At 33.4% G+C, this 26,818-nt stretch overlaps 2 protein-coding genes and 7 non-coding genes across 9 annotated transcripts; 8 read left to right on the forward strand and 1 right to left on the reverse strand.

Annotated features, from left to right (window-relative positions):
- Positions 1-519: 519 nt before the first annotated feature.
- Positions 520-590, forward strand: Trnag-ucc. Its single transcript has one exon. It is a non-coding gene; the product is annotated as a tRNA-Gly (tRNA).
- A 1,024-nt stretch (positions 591-1,614) lies between these two features.
- Trnag-ucc lies at positions 1,615-1,685 on the forward strand. The gene has a single exon. It is a non-coding gene; the product is annotated as a tRNA-Gly (tRNA).
- Positions 1,686-2,708: 1,023 nt separating this feature from the next.
- Positions 2,709-2,779, forward strand: Trnag-ucc. Its single transcript has one exon. It is a non-coding gene; the product is annotated as a tRNA-Gly (tRNA).
- Positions 2,780-3,799: 1,020 nt separating this feature from the next.
- Positions 3,800-3,870, forward strand: Trnag-ucc. Its single transcript has one exon. It is a non-coding gene; the product is annotated as a tRNA-Gly (tRNA).
- A 487-nt stretch (positions 3,871-4,357) lies between these two features.
- On the forward strand, positions 4,358-4,428 carry Trnag-gcc. The gene has a single exon. It is a non-coding gene; the product is annotated as a tRNA-Gly (tRNA).
- Positions 4,429-5,431: 1,003 nt separating this feature from the next.
- Trnag-ucc lies at positions 5,432-5,502 on the forward strand. The gene has a single exon. It is a non-coding gene; the product is annotated as a tRNA-Gly (tRNA).
- A 486-nt stretch (positions 5,503-5,988) lies between these two features.
- On the forward strand, positions 5,989-6,059 carry Trnag-gcc. The gene has a single exon. It is a non-coding gene; the product is annotated as a tRNA-Gly (tRNA).
- A 1,707-nt stretch (positions 6,060-7,766) lies between these two features.
- LOC124455453 (GRIP and coiled-coil domain-containing protein 1-like) lies at positions 7,767-20,936 on the reverse strand. Its single transcript, XM_047006085.1, is given in 15 exon segments — positions 7,767-7,887; positions 8,596-8,725; positions 8,876-8,941; positions 10,158-10,267; positions 10,738-11,225; positions 11,228-11,299; positions 11,671-11,907; positions 12,962-13,162; positions 13,297-13,364; positions 14,198-14,354; positions 14,357-14,384; positions 15,380-15,469; positions 15,548-15,676; positions 16,787-16,986; positions 20,791-20,936. Coding segments are annotated over 15 exon segments (2,109 nt in total). The 5' UTR covers positions 20,876-20,936; the 3' UTR covers positions 7,767-7,839.
- Positions 20,937-21,007: 71 nt separating this feature from the next.
- On the forward strand, positions 21,008-26,039 carry LOC124455729 (myotrophin-like). The gene is made up of 4 exons (XM_047006363.1): positions 21,008-21,232; positions 22,494-22,607; positions 25,298-25,381; positions 25,763-26,039. Exons 1-4 carry the CDS (start codon positions 21,050-21,052, stop codon positions 25,844-25,846), a joined length of 465 nt encoding a protein of 154 aa, XP_046862319.1. The 5' UTR covers positions 21,008-21,049; the 3' UTR covers positions 25,847-26,039.
- Positions 26,040-26,818: the final 779 nt, after the last annotated feature.

The following is a 26,818-nucleotide window of genomic DNA, read 5'->3' on the forward strand; positions in this document are numbered from 1 at the left end:
TGGTAGAATTCTCGCCTGCCACACGGGAGACCAGGGTTTGATTCCCTTCCAATTCACTCCCAATATTACTATACGAAGATTTTACTCATCTTGAGATAAAAAAAAATTTAGAATGTATTTTCATGGGCTTAACTGCGTACATAATACACTTTTTACAGAATATTTTAATACGTTTTAAGCAATATGCTTTAAAACTTAAACGTTGCTAAAACATTTTTTAAACTTTTTCTCGAACGATTTTGCTAACAATATTTGTGATTTATTGTTAAAATTGTATTCTGCTACGCAAGATTTAGGAAATTTATTCTATGGCAAAATATTAACACGTATCATCATAATAAGCTCGTAACTGATATTTTAAAATTTTTGTCCTTTCATTCCTTTTAAGGCAGTTTATTTTTTGCAATTTATACTTTTACTTATTTTTTTGGAGGTTTTGAATAACAAGCTATGTAAATAAAACTTTAAATCATTCGTCAAAATTTCTATGAATTCATTACTAACACGACTTACGTATCGGCACTGGTGGTTCAGTAGTAGAATTCTCGCCTTCCAAGCGAGAGACCAGGGTTCGATTCCCTGCCAATGCACAAGAATAGTATACTCCAATACGATTTTATTTATCTTGTTTTAAACTATTGTTTAGAAAGTAATTTCATTCACTTGACTGCTTACATTTTTCACTTTTTACTCAGCAGTTTACATATTATTACGTTTCCGACAACAGGCTTTATAACTTAAACGTCGCAATTATTCTTAAAATAATTTTAAAAGTTTTTCTCATACAAGTTTTTAAACAGCATTGGTAATTTAGTGCTAGAATTTCATCCTGCAACGTAGGAGAACAGGAATTTCTGCTGTGGAAATATATGAATACGTATTATCATAATAAGCTAGTAAATGACTTCTTTTATAAATAATTTTTCGTTTTATTATTTTTTAACAGAGACAATTAAATGCATAATTAACATTTTACTGATTACTTTTAAGGTTTTAAATAAAAAGCTTTCTAACCAAAACTTTAAACGTCTTTTTAAAAAATTAGGAAGAAATCATGGCAAATTGGTGGCACTCATGGAACTGGTGGTTCAGTGGTAGAATTCTCGCCTGCCACACGGGAGACCAGGGTTTGATTCCCTTCCAATTCACTCCCAATATTACTATACGAAGATTTTACTCATCTTGAGATAAAAAAAAATTTAGAATGTATTTTCATGGGCTTAACTGCGTACATAATACACTTTTTACTGAATATTTTAATACGTTTTAAGCAATATGCTTTATAACTTAAACGTTGATAAAACATTTTGTAAAACTTTTTCTCGAACGATTTTTCTAACAATATTTGTGATTTATTGGTAAAATTCTATTCTGCTACGCAAGAGTTGGGAAATTTATTCTATGGCAAAATATTAACACGTATCATCATAATAAACTCGTAACTGATTCTTTTAAAACTTTTTGTCCTTTCATTCCTTTTAAGACAGTATATTATTTGCAATTTATACTTTTACTTATTTTTTTGGAGGTTTTGAATAACAAGCTATGTAAATAAAACTTTAAATCATTCATCAAAATATTTATGAATTCATTACTAACAAGACCTACGTATCGGCACTGGTGGTTCAGTAGTAGAATTCTCGCCTTCCAAGCGAGAGACCAGGGTTCGATTCCTTGCCAATGCACAAGAATAGTATACTGCAATACGATTTTATTTATTTTGTTTTAAACTATTGTTTAGAAAGTAATTTCATGCACTTGACTGCTTACATTTTTCACTTTTTACTTAGCAGTTTACATATTATTACGTTTCCGACAACAGGCTTTATAACTTAAACGTCGCAATTATTCTTAAAATAATTTTAAAAGTTTTTCTCATACAAGTTTTTAAACAGCATTGGTAATTTAGTGCTAGAATTTCATCCTGCAACGTAGGAGAACAGGAATTTCTGCTGTGGAAATATATGAATACGTATTGTCATAATAAGTTAGTAAATGAATTCTTTTATAACTAATTTTTCCCTTTATTATTTTTTAACAGAGACAATTAAATGCATAATTAACATTTTACTGATTACTTTTAAGGTTTTAAATAAAAAGCTTTCTAACCAAAACTTTAAACGTCTTTTTAAAAAATTAGGAAGAAATCATGGCAAATTGGTGGCACTCATGGAACTGGTGGTTCAGTGGTAGAATTCTCGCCTGCCACACGGGAGACCAGGGTTTGATTCCCTGCCAATGCACTCCCAATATTACTATACGAAGATTTTACTCATCTTGTAATAAAAAAAATTTAGAATGTATTTTCATGGGCTTAACTGCGTACATAATACACTTTTTACTGAATATTTTAATACGTTTTAAGCAATATGCTTTATAACTTAAACGTTGATAAAACATTTTGTAAAACTTTTTCTCGAACGATTTTTCTAACAATATTTGTGATTTATTGGTAAAATTCTATTCTGCTACGCAAGAGTTGGGAAATTTATTCTATGGCAAAATATTAACACGTATCATCATAATAAACTCGTAACTGATTCTTTTAAAACTTTTTGTCCTTTCATTCCTTTTAAGACAGTATATTATTTGCAATTTATACTTTTACTTATTTTTTTGGAGGTTTTGAATAACAAGCTATGTAAATAAAACTTTAAATCATTCATCAAAATATTTATGAATTCATTACTAACAAGACCTACGTATCGGCACTGGTGGTTCAGTAGTAGAATTCTCGCCTTCCAAGCGAGAGACCAGGGTTCGATTCCTTGCCAATGCACAAGAATAGTATACTGCAATACGATTTTATTTATTTTGTTTTAAACTATTGTTTAGAAAGTAATTTCATGCACTTGACTGCTTACATTTTTCACTTTTTACTTAGCAGTTTACATATTATTACGTTTCCGACAACAGGCTTTATAACTTAAACGTCGCAAATGTTCTTAAAATAATTTTAAAAGTTTTTCTCATACAAGTTTTTAAACAGCATTGGTAATTTAGTGCTAGAATTTCATCCTGCAACGTAGGAGAACAGGAATTTCTGCTGTGGAAATATATGAATACGTATTGTCATAATAAGTTAGTAAATGAATTCTTTTATAACTAATTTTTCCCTTTATTATTTTTTAACAGAGACAATTAAATGCATAATTAACATTTTACTGATTACTTTTAAGGTTTTAAATAAAAAGCTTTCTAACCAAAACTTTAAACGTCTTTTTAAAAAATTAGGAAGAAATCATGGCAAATTGGTGGCACTCATGGAACTGGTGGTTCAGTGGTAGAATTCTCGCCTGCCACACGGGAGACCAGGGTTTGATTCCCTTCCAATTCACTCCCAATATTACTATACGAAGATTTTACTCATCTTGAGATAAAAAAAAATTTAGAATGTATTTTCATGGGCTTAACTGCGTACATAATACACTTTTTACAGAATATTTTAATACGTTTTAAGCAATATGCTTTATAACTTAAACTTTGCTAAAACATTTTTTAAAACTTTTGCTCGAACGATTTTTCTAACAATATTTGTGATTTATTGGTAAAATTCTATTATGCAACGCAAGAGACGGGAAATTTATTCTATGGCAAAATATTAACACGTATCATCATAAGCTCGTAACTGATTCTTTTAAAACTTTTTGTCCTTTCATTCCTTTTAAGGTAGTATAATGTTTGCAATTTATATTTTACTTATTTTTTTGGAGGTTTTGAATAACAAGCTATGTAAATAAAACATTAAATCATTCATCAAAATTTCTATGAATTCATAACTAACACGGCTTACGTTTCGGCACTGGTGGTTCAGTAGTAGAATTCTCGCCTTCCAAGCGAGAGACCAGGGTTCGATTCCTTGCCAATGCACAAGAATAGTATACTGCAATACGATTTTATTTATTTTGTTTTAAACTATTGTTTAGAAAGTAATTTCATGCACTTGACTGCTTACATTTTTCACTTTTTACTTAGCAGTTTACATATTATTACGTTTCCGACAACAGGCTTTATAACTTAAACGTCGCAAATGTTCTTAAAATAATTTTAAAAGTTTTTCTCATACAAGTTTTTAAACAGCATTGGTAATTTAGTGCTAGAATTTCATCCTGCAACGTAGGAGAACAGGAATTTCTGCTGTGGAAATATATGAATACGTATTATCATAATAAGTTAGTAAATGAATTCTTTTATAACTAATTTTTCCCTTTATTATTTTTTAACAGAGACAATTAAATGCATAATTAACATTTTACTGATTACTTTTAAGGTTTTAAATAAAAAGCTTTCTAACCAAAACTTTAAACGTCTTTTTAAAAAATTAGGAAGAAATCATGGGAAATTGGTGGCACTCATGGCACTGGTGGTTCAGTGGTAGAATTCTCGCCTGCCACACGGGAGACCAGGGTTCGATTCCCTGCCAATGCACAAGAATAGTATACTGCAATACGATTTTATTTATCTTGTTTTAAAAAATTTTTAGAATGTATTTTCATGCACTTAACTGCTTACATTTTCACTTTTACTTAGCAGTTTAAATATTATTACGTTTTCAACAATAGGCTTTATAACTTAAAAGTCGCAATTATTGTCAAAATAATTTTTAAAAGTTTTCTCATACAAGTTTTAAACAATATTGTAATTTATTGCTAAATTTCATCCTGCAACGCAAGAGCAGGAATTTCTGCTGTGAAAATATATGAATACGTATTATCATAATAAGCTAGTAATGACTTCTTTTATAACTAATTTGTCCTTTATTATTTTTTAACGGAGACAATTATTTGCAAATTAACTTTTACTGATTACTTTTAAAGTTTTAAATAACAAGCTTTCTAAACAAAACTTTAAACGTCTTCATAAAAATTCGGAAATCATTATAAACCAGTGGCAGTCATGGCACTGGTGGTCCAGTGGTAGAATTCTCGCCTGCCACTTGGGAGACCAGGGTTCGATTCCCTGCCAATGCACTCCCAATCTTACTATACGAAGATTTTACTCATCTTGTATTAAAATAAACTTTAGAATGTATTTTCATGGACTTAACGGCGTACATTTTACACTTTTTACTGAACTTTTTAATACGTTTTAAGCTATATGCTTTATAACTTAAACGTTGCTAAACATTTTTTAAAACTTTTTCTCGAACGATTTTTCTAACAATATTTGTGATTTATTGGTAAAATTCTATTCTGCAACGCAAGAGACGGGAAATTTATTCTATGGCAAAATATTAACACGTATCATCATAAGCTCGTAACTGATTCTTTTAAAACTTTTTGTCCTTTCATTCCTTTTAAGGTAGTATAATGTTTGCAATTTATATTTTACTTATTTTTTTGGAGGTTTTGAATAACAAGCTATGTAAATAAAACATTAAATCATTCATCAAAATTTCTATGAATTCATAACTAACACGGCTTACGTTTCGGCACTGGTGGTTCAGTAGTAGAATTCTCGCCTTCCAAGCGAGAGACCAGGGTTCGATTCCCTGCCAATGCACCAGAATAGTATACCGCAATACGGTTTTATTTATCTTGTTTTAAACTATTGTTTAGAAAGTAATTTCATGCACTTGACTGCTTACATTTTTCACTTTTTACTTAGCAGTTTAAATATTATTACGTTTTCAACAACAGGCTTTATAAATTAAACGTCGCAATTATTCTCAAAATAATTTTAAAAGTTTTTCTTATACAAGTTTTTAAACAGAATTGGTAATTTAGTGCTTGAATTTCATCCTGCATCGTAGGATAAAAGGAAATTCATCTGTGGAAAAATATGAATAGGTATCATCATAACAAGCTCGTAAATGACTTCTTTTACAACTAATTTGTCCTTCATTGGTTTTTAACGGAGACAATTAGATGCATATCTAACTTTTTCCTGACTACTTTTAGGGTTTTAAATTATAAGCTTTCTAAACAAAACTTTAAACGTCTTCATAAAAAATTCGGAAGAAATCAAGGCAAACCAGAGGCACTCATGGCACTGGTGGTTCAGTGGTAGAATTCTCGCCTGCCACTTGGGAGACCAGGGTTCGATTCCCTGCCAATGCACAAGAATAGTATACTGCAATACGATTTTATTTATCTTGTTTTAAACTATTGTTTAGAAAGTAATTTCATGCACTTGACTGCTTACATTTTTCACTTTTTACTTAGCAGTTATTACGTTTTATTATTACGTTTTCAACAACAGGCTTTATATTTTAAAAGTCGCAATTATTCTCAAAATAATTTTAAAAGTTTTTCTCATACAAGTTTTTAAACAGCATTGGTAATTTAGTGCTAGAATTTCATCCTGCAACGTAGGAGAACAGGAATTTCTGCTGTGAAAATATATGAATACGTATTATCATAATAAGCTAGTGAATGACTTCATTTATAACTAGTTTGTCCTTTTATTATTTTTTAACGGAGACAATTAGATGCATAATTAACTTTTACTGATTACTTTTAAAGTTTTAAATAAAAAGCTTTCTAAACAAAACCTTAAACGTCTTCATAAAAAATTCGGAAGAAATCATGGCAAACCAGTGGCACTCATGGCACTGGTGGTCCAGTGGTAGAATTCTCGCCTGCCACTTGGGAGACCAGGGTTTGATTCCCTGTCAATGCACTCCAAATCTTACTATACGAAGATTTTACTCATCTTGTATTAAAATAAATTTTAGAATGTATTTTCATGGACTTAACGGCGTACATTTTACAGTTTTTACTGAATTTTTTAATACGTTTTAAGCTATATGCTTTATAACTTAAACGTTGCTAAACATTTTTTAAAACTTTTTCTCGAACGATTTTTCTAACAATATTTGTGATTTATTGGTAAAATTCTATTCTGCAACGCAAGAAACGGGAAATTTATTCTATGGCAAAATATTAACACGCATCATCATAATAAGGTCGTAACTGATTCTTTTAAAACTTATTTGTCCTTTCATTCTTTTTTAAGGTAGTATATTATTTGCAATTTATATTTTACTTATTTTTTTGGAGGTTTTGAATAACAAGCTATGAAAATAAAACTTTAAATCATTCATCAAAATTTCTATGAATTCATTACTAACACGTCTTACGTTTCGGCACTGGTGGTTCAGTAGTAGAATTCTACCCTTCCAAGCGAGAGACCAGGGTTCGATTTCCTTTGAATGCATAAGAATAATTTACTGCAATAGGATTTTTTTTATCTTGTTTTTTAAACTATTGTTTAGAATGTAATTTCATGCACTTGAAATCACATGCATTTCATGCATTATTACCTTTTCAACAACAGGCTTTATAACATAAACGTCGCAATTATTCTTAAAATAATTTTAAAAGTCTATAATTCTTGATATCATGCGAAAAACGAATTCAGTAATTGCTTTATTATTCACCTCAACTGACTGAAATATTATCAAAACTGATAAATGTTAAACATTTTCAAACATTCGCTAATTTGTCGTTGAAACAAGCGGTTTTTCAAGTTCTTTTGTTTAAATATGCTGTAAATATGTAAATATGTTCAAAGCCAGCTTCGTCGCTTATTTAGAGTTTTTCGCTTTATTTTTGCTCAAAAGCTTAGAAACTGTGGTAAACATCGTTGTTTTGATTTTTTTCAAAACCGACTTTCAATGGCGTCCTATATGTAGAAAGTATTATCAGTAGGTATGACGTCATACCTACAGACATCGAGAATTATCTGCAGGTAGTGACCAATCACAGCCGAGAATGCTCGCAAAGTGAATAATAATCTGAAATAATAAAATGAAATACTGGCAGTAAATTAGCATTGTGTTAAAAACACTTTAATTAGATCATTCTATTTAAAAATAAATAGTCAATTTCAAATGTTTTACGCTCTTCCCCACCAGCGTTTCATTACTTGCTTGACCTTAAATACCTAAAAAATAATTAGATATTTATATAAAAACAAAAGTCGTATTTGATTTGACAATATAGTAGAAAATATACAATTAGAAGATGTTAAACTATTGTTTATATTCCATTGCATGTATAGATATTTGAAATGTTATGTGTTGGTTGTCTTATGACGAGGCACTTTGTATAGGATACAAAAGAAAGCCATGGAAACGCTAAGTAATCGAAATTAAAATGAAAATAAATGGGTTTAAGTCTTAGGTAATAGTTGAGTCTTCCTTTATATCACTATTACACAACCTAAACATGTTCTTTATATGAATGAAAACGTCTGTAAGAACAAAAATATGAAAAAAATCATGTTGAATACGTAGATATAAAATGTTCCAAAATTCAAAAGAACAGTATATAATTGTGCTAAAAGCAATTCAATTTCAAAAAAGGAACCAAATTCCACCAACCACAACACCTCTATTTTCCGTGTATTTTTATGGGGATGAAATGTACCTTATTTAATTTTTTTTATCATATTTAGATCAGCTATACACTACGATTGACCATGTAAACTTGCTAAAACAATTTAAAACTTTTATTTGAAACCTATACTTCCTTTAACTTGTTATGTTGCTACCATTGTTTTAGGTAAGCGTAACTTTGCATGAGACATGCATCAATCTAGGCTGGGGGAGTAAAGAGACGATCAATTTAACATAAATAGAGAATTTTTTACCTCTTCAGGACTGAATTGTAAAATTGTTGAAATGGCAGCAATCATTTGTTGTCGAACTGATTCACTGTCTGTTAAGAGGTAGCGTAAAACCACGTTCTTCACATATTCCATGTTAGCATTTTCGCGCGAGCTGAGTAAAAGCGCAAAACACATGAAATAGCTCTCTGACCTAACACGCACTGGCATAAAATGGCAAGGACGTCCTCAAACGTCGAACAAGATATTAAAGATAAAAGTTCAAAAAAAGTCAAAAGCAAAAATCAATAGATTAGTTTCTCACCAATTCCTTTCTAGCTTTCGAATTTCTTCTTTCAGTAGTTTGACTTGTTCATAAGTTTGCTCTTCCCTTGAATATGAAAAAGCAAATTGTCGTAAGACACACTTCTGAAAAAACCAAAAGGCTTCGCCACGCACTGGTAGGCGGTAGCTCATTCTAAAAGTTTGCAGACTACTTTCCCACCTAAGGTGTTAAATGTTTGTTTGAATATTTGCATGTATTGTTCAAACTAAGACGCTTAATGTATTGATTTTCCCTTCCAAATTCTCAAGCGCTAAATTTGATGTCATTGGAGTAGTAAATGGAAAGATATACTTTTATAAGCCAGCATTTGAGTTTATCTAGAGTAGTAACAACGTTTTCTAATGGAAAGTTGTTTGGTGTTATCTGATAAATTCCCCTTATCTGATGTGCTGTCTTAACAAAATGGTAAAATTCTACTTCAGATGACGTCAGTGGCGGATTTCGAGTTCCTCAAAATAAATTACTGCAGCACATTTTGGCGTATATTTACATTTCTTCGCACCTTAGAGGCAAATTAATTGGCAACAATATATTCTTTAGAAATTAAAAACCAATAGTGTTTTCCTGAATGTTATTCGAATTTAAAATTGAGGAACTGTAATTTATTTTGAGGTACACGGGATCCGCCACTGGATGACGTTTCAAACTTTCTATCTAGGGCCCCGTTTACACCCTACCGGATTGCTATCATAGCAGGTTGAATATCCTTTATATTAAATGGCAGTAAAATTGTTCAACGTCAGAAACACAATCGAATAGACTAAATCTATCAGCTTAATACGCTTTTACTCCCAACAGTTACCCCTTTAAAGCAAATGAAGATGTCGTGATAAGCGAATCCGGTATAGTGTAAACGCAGCCTAATAATTTAATTCATGCTATTGGTAAAGCCAAAAAAATATTTCCAAGCCTACTCTGTTCATTACAAATTATAAATGAATAAAATCGTCAATAATTTTCATAAAGGATAATAAACAGAGAAAGAAACAAAAAGTAATAATAAGAGTTAATTTTCGTTGACAAAAAAAAATCAATGGAGCATATATTCTCGGTAGAGTTTTGTGGGGATTTTCTCATTACCACATTGTAAAACGACAAATATACTTCAACATGAGATGCAAATTGCATATTATAATTTGATTATCCCTAATGTATTTGAAATTTTATATTGAATAGTTATTCCAAGTCCATAACTGAAATTCGTTCTTGTGCTTTAGATCCAAAACTCTTGAAAAACACATATCACAAGAATATATCATACCTTCTTTCAAATTCTTGAACAGATTCCTCGAGTTCTCTGCGTTGTTTCTTCAACAACAAAAATTCAGCATCGCAATATGCCTGCTCTTGGGCAAAATGGAGTAATGACGACTGCAGTTTGAAAAAGTCAAATCAATACTGAGATTTAAAGAATGCACAAAGAGAAGATTTAAAGTCGTAAATTGAAGTTTAACTGATGTATACTTTTGCTATACACAGTGATTCACGCATAAGCAATAAATTACGCAAATCAGCTATCTCTAATGGATTCAGCTAGTTTGTGTGATGACGTGAATTTGCTAAAACCCCACACCAACATCAATCCTCAGTACTTGTTGCATGATTATGTAAAAATTACATAAAATGAACATTGAAAAACTAAACAATTTTTATCTTGTTTAGCTGAAACAATTCACGTGTGATTTCAACATTCTTGAATTTTATATTGAAAGAATGTATCCGGATGATAGCGCTGTTTAACTCTTTGTCCTAACATCTGTCTTGGCAAATAAAAAATCCAAAAGAAATGACGTGTCTGTTGTGAAAAGTAGCAAACTGTACACGTGACCACAAACTCTTACCGGATGTGACTGCAACAAAAGTTCATCGACCGTATCATCGGAACTGCTTTTTCTGGTCAACGTAAAAGACTGATTTCGTCGAAGTATCGCAGGCGACTCTGAATTGTTCTTTGCCATCTTCTTTTGCAGTCTCTCAATTTCGACGTCTTTTTCGCTGATCAACGCCATGGTTCGACTTCTTTGACTCTGCATTTCTCTCTCGAGTTCTTGCATCTTTGCCATGTATATCGTTCGCTCGCTTTCTATTTCAGAAATGTGAAGTTTTCGTAAATTGGCCTTTTCTTTATCGAAAGACTCCCGGCATGTTTCGAGCTCATCGTCTTTGTTATCAAGTTGTATTTGCATTGATTGTAGAGTCGTTTTGAGATCGTCCACGACCTTTTTCTTGCTTTCGGTATCATTATTTGGCAATTTCTCAAGCGGGGAGTTTTTTGACGATCGAATCTTTGCTTTGTAACACTCGAATTCATCTTTCAGTTGACGAAGTCCTCACGGCATGCTCTGTGAGCTGGGTCCGTTTGTAAAATGCATTCTAAATCTGCACGACTTAAGCCTAAATCATCTAAAAACAAGACAAATTTTGACACCACTATAATTTTGTAGAATCATAACATATAACTATGATGAACAAAACACCACAACATTCTCAACATGACTGTATAGCATCGAAATTTAGTGTATACGTCATTTTTGTTCGTCCTAGCATATAGAATTCCTGTTTTCCATTATCTAGGAGACGGTTACACGAAACAAAGATGACAATGTACAGTACATTGCATGGTTGGACTTTTTTAATGATTATCAAAATCACTTAGGCATTTTATCTGTGAAGTAAAGACACTTTAAAAACCAGTAGAAATAACGTAAGCACAGAACGAAGGTAAACACAAAACGTCAATCGAACTGACAAAATAATTAGTATACATCACTTACTTTCTTCTGATATCTCCTCATCTTTTATGCAAGATTGCAATAATTCTTTGAATTTCATCACAAGTATTTTATCATTATTGACATTCATGTCGGTTGTCTGTTTCATAGAAACATCATTTGACGGCGTTGTTGCCATTGTATGTAAACGATCTTTTAATTTCTTTATTTCAACTTGATCGTGAGCTCTAAGTCTTTCATATTTGCCAACAACATTGGATAATTCTGAAAGTTTAGCCTCTAAAAACCATAGAATATCTGTAAATAACTAGTTTTATATTATGGCAAGCATCATTCCAGAAAAATTTTCTCTGATTGGCTCGGAAACATTTTCCCTGTCATTTATTTTCGTAATGGGCAACAGTCCAAAACGCGTAATTTTACAGTCAAATGTAAACAAACTTCGTAAAGCAAACAGCAAAACGCAAAAATAAATGAAAAAAAAACCATTTACGAATGTGAGTCGAAGGAAAAACACTTGGAAAACAGTTAAACTGTCCAGACGATACAATTTGAAACGATTTATTTTGTATTAACGAAAAATAGGAAAGTGAAAGCTATCCCGTACAAAACAGCAAGGACGAGAAAGAAAGCAAGCCTTTATTAACCGCGCTTGCTCGGTTTTTACAGAGAAATATCGAATCTTTGCTTTTTTGCACAAACCTCACCCTACGGGCTCGGTCTGTAGAAAAAACTTCGGTCCGATAATCGAAAGCTCGGTAAATAAGGGCTAGTTAATAAGATGACGAAAAAGTGATGCATATTCACCGTCCAGAAGAAATGCACAAACGCAATGCTTGTTAAGTAAGTACAACCTCAAACTCTTATATTTTAATGACATAATAGCCAATCAGCGTGTCTAGACCAGTTTAAAAGTACCACATCATAACTGTCCTGTAATCTACTGCATATTTACTTAAATTAGTTTAATAGCAACAGGTCATTTTTTTCTTCTTCCAAAGAAAAGATGAATGTTATGATGAAAGATGAAATATTAAATAACAAGACAAAAATGCGTTTTACAATTCTAAAATCATCTTATTTATGTTTCTTAATAGTTGTGTGTACCTTTTTGTGTACCTAATATACAACACAGCAGCTTACACGTCAAAGAGGGAGGCTGGGGTAGGTGGTTGATTTGACTTGTGTCTAATGATAATTTCATGAATGTGGCAATTTGCAATGGTAAAAAACACATGTATCATGTGATAATTCATGTCAAATTGCAGACGTTAAAACTTTTGCCGATGACAGGCTTCCAGTTATATTCAGTTTAATAGTCGTTAATAGTCACCTAGGTCAGCGACACGATTCTCCTCAGCTTTTGAAAGTAAAGATGCTTTGAGTTCAGCTTCGTTTGCTCGCTGCTGTTCACGCATGATATCTTTTTCCAACTGAGCTTTGATCTTTTGCATATCCTCTTCGAGTTTCGTCAGTGCCGATGACGTATTTGAAACTTGGATGCTTTTATCCAAACCCTTCGTCGAGTCACGACCTAAAGATATCAAAAAACGAAAATAAAAAAATAACAAAATAAAAAAAAATTCAACAAGTAGAAAGTCCATATCCACCCCAAAAAATAGAAAGTAAAGTGGCAGAAAGAAAGTAAAGTAAAAAATCCATATCCACCCCAAAAAATAGAAAGTAAAGTAGCAGAAAGAAAGTAAAGAAAGAGTAAAGTAGAAGTCCATATCCACCTAAAAAAATAGAGTAGTTAAGAAAGAGTAAAGTAAAAAGTCCATATCCATCCTAAAAATAGAAAGTAAAGAGCAGAAAGAAAGTAAAGTAAAAATCCATATCCACCTAAAAAATAGAAAGTAAAGTGGCAGAAAGAGAAGTGAAAGTCAGGATCCAATCCCAAAAAATAGAAAAGAAAAGAAAGAAAGAGACCTGAAGAATGGAAAGGAAACGAGAAGAAGGAAAGAGACCAAAAGAGATCCACCCCAAAGAAAGAGGATCCACCCTGAAAGGAGAAAGCATGTGACCCCAGGAAAGTGAAAGAAGATCTGAAGGAAAGAAAGCCCATCCAGGCCAGGAAGGAAAGATAGACCCTGAAGTAGAAAGAATGGAAGAAAGAAAGGAAAGTAAAAAGTCCACATCCACCCCAAAAATAGAAAGTAAAGTAGCAGAAAGAGTAAAGTAGAAAGTCCATATCCACCCCAAAAGATAAGAGAAAGTAGCAGAAGAAAGAGTAGTAGAAAGTTCACATCCACCACAAAAGAAAGTAATGTAGTAAAAGAAAAGAAAGTATCAATATCCACCCTACCATATTATCTATTGAGACTGTTTACTTTGACAGTGGTCGAATGTCATTTAATTAAGACATGCAACCGTTGTTTAACTGGCGATAGTTTCACGCACGTGGCCAGGTGAAAAGCCTCACAACAACTCAAGTCCTTTGAAGAGGCCTGTATTGCCTTTCTAAGATTGCAGCAAAAGCAATTAACATGCTTAATCGCAGGTTTCATATTTTCTTTTTAAAAGATTTTTTGTGGTAAATTTGTTATTCTCAATGTAAAAACGTCCGCACCTTGGAAAGTACAAGTCGAATCCGGAACTTCTTTTTCCATAATCGTCTTTTCCAGTGACTCGATCTTTCTTTGAAGTTCTTTCTGGCTGATCGTTCTTTGACACCAGCTGCTGCATTTCTTTCAGCATCATCACGTGATCATTACTCAGTTTCCGCGCTTTTGCTCACCACATGTACGAGCTCGAAGCTAGCGTGCAAAGAAAGATAAACAATAGAAATGGCGACATGTACACTATTCTAAACAGTATTAAGAAAGACCGAGTAACTGAAATATTAATGCATTTAACATATATTTGCATGAAACCGAACAAACTTATGAAAAAAACTCGAGCAACGATTGAAAAAAAATCAATTCAAAACTTTTTAAGATTTATTCATGGCAATGAACAACATTATAAAAGATTGAGAGTCCCAAAAGTTCTTCATTCAACAAACAATAACTTAAGAATAATCAATAAGTTGACTTTGGGAATTTGCTCATTTCTCTAACTTTTCAATTAAAATCTAACATATAATAGATATCGAAAAATCGATCTATTTTGGAGGAATTCACCAACCATTTTTCAAAAATTAGGGCTGTCAGACCACCCACATACCCAGTGGCGGATTACGAGTTGCGGGGCCTGTAAACTATGACGAAGTTGCGCGCATTTAAGTCGTATGAGTTCCTCTCACTCGGTTCAGTCTCTCGACGATCTTTGCGTTCCTCGGCATGAGTATGTAACTCATGATGAAAATAATAGAGAAAAAATTTAATGTTCAAACGAGATGTTAAAAATCATTGTCATGATGAAGGGAACTCGGAAAACCCGCAACTTCGCAAGCTCTGAGAATCGCGCATTTAAACAGTCGATGGCGCGAAATTTAATCGCTTGCTCGGTTTTCAACAGAAAAAGGTCTAATTCAAGAACATTAAGCAAGTCCAAAATAGTAAAAACTAAACACTAATCATGAAAATAAACTCTGAAAATAACCAGCATTAGAAAATATATGCCTACTGGACAAATCACGGAATATCCGCGGAATTCTTCAGCAAATCAGTAAACTCTAGTAACTTGTCAAGTGGTACAACGAATCGGCAACCTATAGCTTGTAATTTGCGACTAATCATAAACTATTTTGTCAGCAATATATATTAATCCAACATGCTGTATGCTTAAGTGTCAACTAACATATCCATACCTCAGAGATCTCCTTTTGCATTTTTTCTTTGTGTCTTTGAAATTCATTCTTTACTTGTTCAAGAAGCTCGTCTTTCTTTTCCAGTTCTAACTGTGAAAATGTAAAGAAGTAAAATGATGCAAATCCTCGGTGTTTGTCACGTACCATGCATGTAAAATGCGCACAAACCAAATATTTCTTTCTATCAGCTTGAAACGAGCCCTCCATTTTTGTTTTTTGTTCCATGATTGTGTCCAAAGCCTCGCGAAGAGTTTTCACTTGCGATTCCAATCCTTTATCATTAGCATCATGCACAGCCTTTGATAATAGTAGACAATGCTGTGAAAATATTCACTTATCTGTCTCGATATATTAGTAAATGAATGGATTACTAAGTTATAAGGCCCGCCCCCTCGCTTAATTTCTTTCTTTCGTCCAAAGCATCGTTGTATTTCGGGAGAAGTAGACAATTTGTTGATGGCGGCAGTGGCGGATCTAGGGTAGGTCCAAATAATTTATAGAAGCTGATCTTAGGGCCTGATTATATGGAGGCGAGCAGGCCCGGATAGCGAGCTAGCACAATGTTTTCAAGGGATTGAAAGAGGCCAAAACTTCAAAGTTAAAAATTACAACTGTTTGCAAAGTGCCACAGGTCATTCCGGTTGTAATTCTCAAATTAGGGCAAATTAGTTGTTTTAATTTTAAATGTTTTGCGTAGTTATTAAATCAGAACGTTGTGAAACTGCTTGAGATGATTATCTCATGATAAGTATTGAATCGTTTCCATTTGCCAAAATGCTTTAACGCTTGGCTGAATCCCGGCTACGGGGATAATGTAATAAGCCCCTTAAATTCAAAATACAAATGTATAAATATTGTAAGTATGCTGTTGGCTAGAAATTCCAAGGAATATTTATGGCTAAGATATTCCCAATAGGATTCGCTCAAAAGTATTTTGAAATGAAAATAAATTTTCTTTGATGCATTCTGACCTACGTATCCTGGGATTGGTGGTAGTAGATCCACCAATCACCAATACCTAAACATTGATCTAAACATTCATTGAATGTCTACGTAACTTTATTAGCTGTAGTGCTTAAACTATTGATTAGTACATGCAAAAATAACAGTCATGTCTTAATTCAGGGCTTTACGAAGATCGATCGCTGGGACTAGGGAGGGGGGGAGTTTGAATTCAAATTTACATGATATGCCATAATAACTTTTGAAATCTATTGTTCTCTACGGATAATATGCACAAATGAATATGACCCCCCCCAGTTATCGATCTTCCTACGGTCACGTGATTGAAGAATCTGTGTTACTTATAATGACGAGCACTTTTATTCACATAGTCAAAAATTGCAAGTAATTTTAGTCACAAAAACATTAATATGTCTTAATGATGTATTCAGGCACGATGGTTACCTGAACAGTGATCACATCGTCCGATTTCTGTTCATGATCACTGATAATTTTTGACTCAATGCCAAGCTCCTCGTTAGTGTTTCCATCGTGATTTAAAGGACTTTCCTGAGTCGGCTTGTTATCTGTACTGCTCAAAACGCGTAGGCTCTTCTCCAAAGCACTTTTTTCTTTTTGCAGGCCTTTGTATGCAAGTACAACATCTGGCAAAAGTATTGGATACCATTATACCATATTCTATTTCCTTTCCAATATGTTCTATTTCCACTTCATCCTCCCCCACCCCCCCTCCATCCTTACTAGTGTTAGTAAGTAAGTAGTTTATTAAAATGTTAATTGCAGCCTTGCGGCTGAATTACAAATATCTAAGTTAGTAAAGTTATAATAACAAATAATGTTGTGCAAACTCCGCCTATTTTATTACTCGAATCACTGGTTGTGGCTGGTTAACTTTTCAAGTCACTGTTTTACAGTCTAAGGCGTATTGTTAAAAAAAATTTTATACGTGAAGTTAAATTTCCGCGCTCCGACTTTCAATCAAAAATTAGCATGCGTGAACGCTATCTCTCGTCATGATGAGTTATGCATAGAATCTTTTATTTTCATGCAAGTTCTTCAATTTTAGCCGATAGTTATCGTTCGTTGATACAAATATATTTTTATCGGATACGTTTACTGAAATCTGACATATTTTGCAGCACAAACAACTGCTACCGAAGTTTTTCTGGCGACGAACAAACTCCGGCTACGGCTCCGGCAGGGAAAATAGCCGGAATCCGGCTTAAATCGGGTGCACACTACTAATCCTTAATTCTCTGTTTTCTATCCCATTCTTTCTTCACTATTTCCTTTCCCCTCTTATTTTTTTAGTCCCCTTGAATTTCTAGTCTCCAATAAACAGGCTTTATCAGTTATTTCTAGAGCAAAAGACACAAAGATTAATTTCTCAAAATTTGTAAAACTGTATTACCATGAAGTGAACGATTCTCCTTAAAGTGCCTCTTCCAACAAAACTTTTGTAGCAATATGAAATCTGCCTATATGATTTTAAGCCTCACTAAGGAAAAATATATTGAATTGGTCAAATCAAAAAGCTTTTATGGTGTCTTAAACTTGTGCAATTTTCGTCCCATCGCCGTCGTTTCCTCTAATACAAAAGAAACTGGCACTAGAAGGTATATTGACGTCATCCAATGTAGTCAGCATTCGGGCATATTTAGCTTATATTAAGAATACGCGTTTGTTCACGCTGCTTTATTATCATATTCGAGGGAATTATGTCTTGCAAAGAAAGCTATGAATCGGAATCAGAGTGCTCAGTCAGATAATTGTGACAGAAACTTTATACCGAGATACTCGATAGAAAACAATATATGAGAAATTTTGAGATGAGTTAGAAATTGAGATTGAAAATATTTAAGCATTGTTCTCAAACATGTTCTAATAACAGCAGTGGGGTATCCCTTGTCAATTTTAGATTATTAGCATCATTTGAGAAAATCTATTGTTAGGTAAGTGAACACCAATTATTAAATAGCATGACTAGCACAAATTTTTGCGGGCTGACTACACTACAAAATAACAGCACAAATCAACCAGCGAACAGGCTGATGCTGTCAAAATTCTTGAGTTCTTGTACAAACAAACAATATGGTAGGAATGAAGATTATTGCACAAGCATTTTGGATCAATTTGTATAAATTTTTTAAATAGAAATTGTTTTACCGAGAAGGCAAGAAAACTTGATCGATATTAATTTGGATTTTGAGCTCAAAGCATGATTGCTCGGAAAGACACAAATTCCAACGTCGTCTCTTTTATGCCTTAGAAAACTTAGCGTCTTTTGATTTGGCAAACTCCTAAATCGACGCTAAAAATCCTCTAGTCGTAACTCTGAAGTGCGCTGAACAAAGTGTTGAAGCACTGGAAGGCTCAAATACGCGCTTTGCTTTAATGAAATCAACCCAGGTTTTTTTTTTGCTCAACCTTGGGCCTTTGTTGGGTATAGTCAATGTGAAGACTTATATCAAAGCTAAGGCTTGATTTATTCGCATAATTGCCTGAAACGCAATTTACCATTTTCTGCTCTTACTAGTGCAAAGGCAATGCTTTTAGACATTTATAGACTTTAGCTCTGCCTCGGCAGTGACTTGATAACAATTGAATACACGAGACAAGTACCTTGAATGACGTCAGAAAATTAACTAGTTTCAGACTTCTCATTATCACGGACATGGTTCACAAGAATATACGATTTTAGTGAATTTAACGCTTCACAAAAATCAAACGATTTAACGAAATTAAAAAATTTACTTTCAAAGAGGCTTAAAATCATAGACAGATTTCATATCGCAAAAAATTTTTGGCGGAAGGGGTACAAGGTTTATTGATGTTTATTGTCGCATGTTATTCTTTAGTTTACGCGTTCGTTTGTCTTATTAAGATTGAGCAAAATAATGAGAAACTTCAAAAGAATTGTTAAATCTAAGAAAAAAACGGTAAAAGGCTTGAATACAAAGGATTCTCTTGACGAAGCAGTGACGCAATACTGTTACATGAAGCATGAAAAGTTGACAACTCTCTCAAGTCAACACCACAAGTCAACACTACAAGTAAACACCACAAGTCAACACCACAAGTAAACACCACAAGTCAACACCACAAGTCAACATCACAAGTCAACATCACAAGTAAACACCACAAGTCAACACCACAAGTAAACACCACAAGTCAACATCACAAGTCAACACCACAAGTCAACACCACAAGTCAACATCACAAGTAAACACCACAAGTCAACACCACAAGTAAACACCACAAGTCAACATCACAAGTAAACACAACAAGTCAACACCACAAGTCAACACCACAAGTCAACACCACAAGTAAACACCACAAGTAAACACTACAAGTCAACACCACAAGTCAACATCACACATAAGACTTTTAAAAAAGCCTTCACAATAGTAAAATAAAGAAATGCTTTTTTAAAAGTCTTATGTTGGGCTATTATGTTCATATTGAAAAGACCATAAGAAGTTGAAAATGTAGTTTTGATCTTCCAAACGCAGTTAGGGACAGTGTTAGTGTCAATTTCCGGTCAATTTGTAGTATTTTTAGAAAACAGAATAATTAATTTCATAATTTATTACAATGTTAATTGATACCTTCAAGAGCAAAGAAAAACTATTGTAAAATTTCCCACCACATTTCACTTACACCTGCTGTATTTTTGGCCAGCACTAGAGGCATCTGCTAAACTGAAGAGTCAGCAGACGCCCCAGTTTCTCTAAGCTTCTAAAAAGATATCATCAAGTATGTATAGACAATTTGAAATCTGGTTTTGAAGCCTTGTGTATTTTTCCATTCAATTTTTGTAATGCCTTGAAAATTAGCAGAAAACAGTAAAGCAAGCTCAAACGACCAACTTACTAAAAGATCATTTGTTTGTTGGGAAAGTGTTGAAAACGACTGAAGGAGAAACCTTAGTTAACTGTATGCTCGGGTTAGAGTGAACAATTCCCTATTTGCAAGATATTTCAGCTAGTATACTCAACCTTGCTACCACAATAAAAATAAAATAAATATTCGTTGTTAAAACCAGATCATGTAGATGTTTACAGTCTTCAAGGCATAATTTAAAAAAAGTGAAAAAGATACTAGTTCTTTAAATCATTACATTGATAAAAACCTAATCATTCTATGAAAATAACTGAACTGCCTTCGTATCTACAAATGTATGTGGTGAGAACTGAGTAGTGTGAAAGGTACATTCTCACTTACATTGTGCTTCGTACGAATTCTATTTTATTATTGACAGCTTGCAATCAAAAAGCTTAGAAAATCTTAAGGCTCTGCAGGAGACGGAAACGTGAGTGTTGATACAGTTATTAAAACCAATCGATTCCCAAAAAATTGAACGAAATTCTGAATATATCATATCAAGCTTGTATTGTGAATTCGTGAATCTTAAAAGTCTTGATACAGCCATGTATAAAGAATGTTACCTCGTAGTCTGGCTTCATATCTCCTTAATTGCTCTCCCTGTCTATCGATTGTCACCAACAATTCTTTGTTATTTTGCCGTGACATTTATAGAATAAGAAAATTATTTCACATTTGTTGTGAAACGTCTTCTTTTATTGATACATTTCGTTGTGTTATCATGAAGTATAACAACATCCAATATGAAATCAAGAAAATGTCATTCCCAGTCCACATTTTGCTCGCGTGCACCGCTATTTTGCAGTGTCATTAATATTTTGCATGATCTCCCTACAAACACTTCACGCAATCTGTCAATACAATAACGATTTCGGGCTGTCTTTCTTAAATCGTCGAATTAGGACACTTCGTCTTTATCAATACGAACCGAAAATGGGTGAGGAGTTGCTTTGGGCTGTAAAAAATGGGGATTTGGATAAAGTTCGCGAACTGGTGGAGAGAAAGGTATGTTACAAAAAAAACAGACGAGTCTACATTAGCGTCTGGTGTACGATAAACGCGGTATTGTTGATTCACGACAACCCGAAAGATATGTGCAGTGTTTTTCCACATTTTGCAACACAATACTCATGTAACAAGAAGTTTCGCTCGTCACGTTGAGAAATACTGTAATTGTCTTTCAATACACCGGGAAGAAACTTTGTACAATAATATATCCGTGCGAATTTTAAAAACAGATCTTTCAATTTGCGTAAATGGGCTTGATTAAGGAAAAGAATTTGTCAATCAAAACACATGTTAGGAAGAAATAACTTTTTACGCTACCTGAAAACATATGTTCTTTACTGTAGTCGAATTAGTTCCGTGAATTTTTTATATTATAACGTATCTCTTATGACCATTTTATATTGTTGCATGAGGTTGCTGACTTTTGTTCTGAGCAACAGGAACCTTTCCTGAAATGCTCATCTGCCTGGGAAATTTTATGATCGAACATATACCACGTTTTAATATTCCCATTATTTTTTATACCGTATAATAACGTTATAGATTTTCATAAGAATTAGGTTTTCATTTCAGAAATCAATTGCATATGCTTATGTGCCATATAATGGCATCCATAAAAAAATTATGAAGAATACCCATTGCAAATTACAAATGTGAAATTAAAATAAAAGTGGGTATCCCTGAACGCATTCTAATTTCCACATTAATGAAGATAATACCTGATATGATTGTGTGTTTCCTTGCAAAAAGCAACTGAATGAGATGTGAACATTGAACTTTTTTGCTACAATATGATTTTAGCTTAGAAATTATTAAAGAATTTACACTTAAAACTTTGATATTCAAATCTGAGTATTGGTCATCAACAGCAGCGGATCCAGCAATTGGCAAAATAAATTATAGCTTCTCAATTTTAAATTCAAAGTACTCTCAGAAAAACACTATTGGTTTTGAATTTCTAAAGAATATAATTTTACCAATGGACTTGTCTCTTATGGGCTCAGAAATGTAAATATATTCCAAAATTTGCTGCGATAATTTATTTTGACATACCCTAGTTAGGCCACTAATCACCTACTCATTTTATCATTTTGTTAATTTAATGTGAATAGAATGTTTGGGTCTTTGCTGTTTCTTCAAAAACACACTCAGATGTGCATTTACTTATTCATGACAATGTCCAAATTAGTGAAGAAAGTAGTGTTAAATTTTCAGTGCGGATAACTCTGCTTGATTTATATCAATTTTGCTTTTCTAGGGTTGTAGTGTGAACAGTGAATTGATGAATGGTCGAAATCCACTTCATTTTGCTGCAGATTATGGTCAACTTGAAGTGCTTAAGTATCTTATCAGCAAAGGTGCTAATGTGAATGTATGTATATGTATATTTGACAAATATTTTCAACAATTTTAACTTTCTTATTGCGAAATAAATACATGTAATGTTACGCTTTATTTTGCCAGCTTGAAAAAACACATATGCAACCATCTCATAAAAGCCAACGCGACACTTTCGTACATATGTAATATGCTGCTTAGGATGTTAATAAGATCTTATCCACTAGGATCCTGTAATTTCTTAAAATTTATATTATCTTGGATGTTTTAAGTTCTTGAAAAATGCCTGGGATAACAGATTGCACATTGGGAGGGGAGGGGGTGGTGGGGTGGAAGGGCAATATTCATATTGCAATTGCATGTTCTACTTTATTAGTTTTTAATAAATGTGATTACAGATATGAACTTATGAATATGGACCCTCAATTATCATCTTCTGTGATTGCTTAATGCAGCTCAAATATTTTCATCTACATTTTTGCCTACCACTTTATGTTGCACACTTTGGTTTATGTCTTTTCTTTCAAATATTTTGCGGATAACAACTACATTATACTACTTGTACAGCAAAGAACATCCATGCAAAACATATGTAGCTGTCAAGATCATTTTACATTTTCAAACACAATAGCTGACATCACACTCATTAGTTTATTGATAGAGGTCATGTGATCACATGTAATTTACATGTTTCTCAGAGTGATTTTAGATCATTTCATTCCTAATAATATACTTTGAGACATTTCTTGACTGTGATTGGTTCTTTTGCAGTGCAGTTTACCGGTAATTTACACTGTACAAAATTGTCATTGCACTGTAAATACTTTTTCCTGATTGGCTGTAAAGCATTGAATTGAGTAAAAGCCAAGCAAATGTCTTTTCAGTTAAAAAAAAATGGTGGCATTTGTAAGTAATCAAAGATTTCCACAATTGCAATCGTTTGAAATTAAAGAATATCAAAAGAATGCAAACAAAAAAAGCAAAGCAAAACAGCAAGTGCTGTTTTTTGGGTAAATGTGTTTAACAGTTAAACTGTGCAACGAGGTTTTCTATTCTGAAGAGATAGACTGTATCAAAGCGCTAGAGAGTTTATTAGACACCCAAGAACTATCTGAAAGTAAATTATTATTAAGTACTAGTATAGTTTCTCGTGCAACGGTAGGTCTAAACGTGCACTTTAGTGTTTTTTAAAGACTGCAAATAGCGCACGACCTTTGGACCTTCGGTTATAGTCTTTGCTACTTTTACATTTTTCAGGCTCTCGCAATACTGAAATGAATTTAGGCCCCGTACACACGTATCCGGATACTTTAGTATCCGCAAACTTTTTGTTGCGAATTACATTCCAGTTAAAACAGTTTGCGCGTCCACACCACACGTATTCGAATCATTGAACTAAAATACATCTGGAACGATAAGTCAGGGGAGCAAAATGAAGCCAGATTTTTTCATTTTTGCAGGTCGCGAAATTTTGAAGGAAAGACGAAAATTACGAAAATTTCGCGCGAATTTTGTTGCTTTTTCTGAGTTTTTGAAAGTTTCAGGCATACCCGAACGTTCAAACCACCTAATTATTGTAGTTCCATGTAGAAAAATTGAGCTATTTGCCAAAGAGAAAAATGTGTTTTATAAAATTCATTTATTATATTTATAAAATGCATCTAGGTCACAAGCCTTTCGAACTTGGTATGCAAAAAACATGTCGCAGATTCAGGGGGGAGTTCACAAATGTTAGATGCATGTTTAGCTTCAACCAATCATGAGACAAAACTATAAGAGTTAGCGTTCCAGATGTATTTTAGTTCAATGATCCGAATCGTATTCGAATCTGTTCTATATTTAACGTTATTTTGTTTATTTTGAGCATGCGCACACGCAAATTGCATTTTTATAAGTTAACTCATACGAAACTAAAGTCTTTTACTTTAAAAAACTGTCCCACCAATTGCTAGATTGCCCTTGTCCTACTTGCAATCTTCGAAGACGATTTTGCTTTCCTGCTCGTTTTAGCGCTTTATATCGAGCAATTCGTGCATCGTGCATCGTGCATCATACATGCGCCGTTTAAAATATTCAAAATGTGATTTAAACATAGCAAACTTTAACTGCACACATGCAGATAAACTGCAAAGAAGTCCAAGCAACACACCAAAGATAATCTTGTTGGGAGCAGCCCTATTGAATTATTGCGCGGATAAAGTTTGAATATCAAATTGAGCGTCCACACGTATCCAAATTGTTTACGGATACGAAAGTTTCCACTCTACCCATCGGATTTGAAAGTCTCTTGGTAGCTACCTGGATACAATCGGATAAGTGTGGGCGGAAGGCTTATCCACAACAAAAAATTTGGGGATACTAACTAAAGTATGTGGACAGGGCATTAGTTTTTATTAACCAGGTGAAGCCAATCATGCTCAGCCCTGTCGGGGCTTCTTGAACCTCTAAGTAGTAATGGCGACTAGTGGCAAGCCAGCTCGACAGCTCCTACAATGCAAACGTTTGAGCAAAAATATTTTTTAGAGTCAATTCCAGTCTTTATTTCTCCAGTGAATGAACAAAAAAATAAATTCAATGAAATGAAAATGGGCAAGCTTTGCTATTCATGCAATATTCTAAGCAGTTTTATTAAAAGATGAAATTTGCGTTTGCCATGAATAAATATTTAAAGAATACCAAAGTATTTTTTCGTAACTAATATTTCCTTTTTTTTAATATATATAGTTGCCAGATAAACATGGAATAACGCCATTACTTGCAGCTATTTACGAAGAACACTTATCATGTGTTAAACTTTTGTTATCCAAGGTACTTACTATCCACTCTTTAATTATGGCGAAATAGTACGCATACAAACCTGGAAGACCTTTTGTGAGAACTCCAGAGCAGATCAGCCCTAGCCCAAGACTGGAGATCGTTACGCAAATGCATGACGCCCACGCACGTCAAATAGTTCAAAACCAATAAACGCCTAGGTACGAGGATGGGTTTGCACCTGCTCCAGAACTCTCGCATATAGTGGGGTAGCCAGGCATGAACTTCGGGGGGCATACTTTTGAACGCCCAAAGCATGAGTCTTTCTATTGAGGTCAGGGGACATGGCCCCCCGGCGAAATTTTTAAATCTAGAGTCCCTAGACCAATCACTTTTCATAGAAAAGCAACCCTTGATTTTATTGTGTTTTGACAGGGTGCTAAAAGCGATGGGAAAACGCCAAGCGGGGAATCTTATAAAGATTCCGCAGAGTCTCAAGAAATTAAGGATCTCTTATAGGCATAGCTTATATTCGAACTGTATAGAATTTGATTAAGAGTTTTTAATTTAATATTATGTAATTACAAATAACCTTTGATATTTTCATAGCTAGTTGTTTTACTCGTATCTCGTGGTAATCACGAATATAGTCATGGATAAATATGTATTCAGGTTATGTAATGTTGAATGTAACGGGAAATTGGCGTCGAAATTTGTTGTTGTTTTGTGTGTCCCATTGAAGGGTTTGATTAGAACATTTTGCGATGAAAATTGAATGCTTCATGTTAATGGAAGCATATTATTAGTGCAGCACACTGTTAAGACAGCTTTGTTTTTATCAAATTAAAACAATTAAATTTTTGAGTGTATAACAACAGACAGAAGACAGTACATGCGTCGTGATTGAATTTTACGTTTTAATAACTGCTACTTGATAACTGATCTTCCGACTTTTGTACATACATGCTACAAGTAATAAAAAATGTTGTTTATGATTGCAAACAATTATTTTAGAATTTATTATCAGCTGCTTAAAGTTCCCCTTCCACCAAAAATTTTTGTTAGCAATATGAAATCTGTCTATGATTTTAAGCCTCTCTGAGAAAATTTTTTTTAATTTGGTTACATCAACAAGCTTTTATTGCGTCTTGAAGTTGTTCATTTTTGGCCCATCGCCGTCGTTTTTTATAATACAAAAGAAACTGGCACTAGAAAGTATTTTGACGTCATCCAAGGTAATCGGCATTCGGGGATATTTAGCGTATATTAAACATACACGTTCCTTAACGTTGTCTTGTTATAATATTCGAGGGAATTATGTCTTGCGAAGAAAGCGATAAATTGGAATCAGAATTGAGTGCTCAGTTAGATAATTCTGACCAAAACTTTATCCTGGGATATGTGATAGAACACTCGAAAGGCAATGATAACTTGAGCGATAATTATTCGGATTTTGACTTCAAAGTACCGATGGTCGAAAAGACACAAATT

This window comes from Xenia sp. Carnegie-2017, unplaced genomic scaffold (assembly GCF_021976095.1).
Source record: "Xenia sp. Carnegie-2017 unplaced genomic scaffold, XeniaSp_v1 HiC_scaffold_4, whole genome shotgun sequence".
Taxonomy (NCBI): domain Eukaryota; kingdom Metazoa; phylum Cnidaria; class Anthozoa; order Malacalcyonacea; family Xeniidae; genus Xenia; species Xenia sp. Carnegie-2017.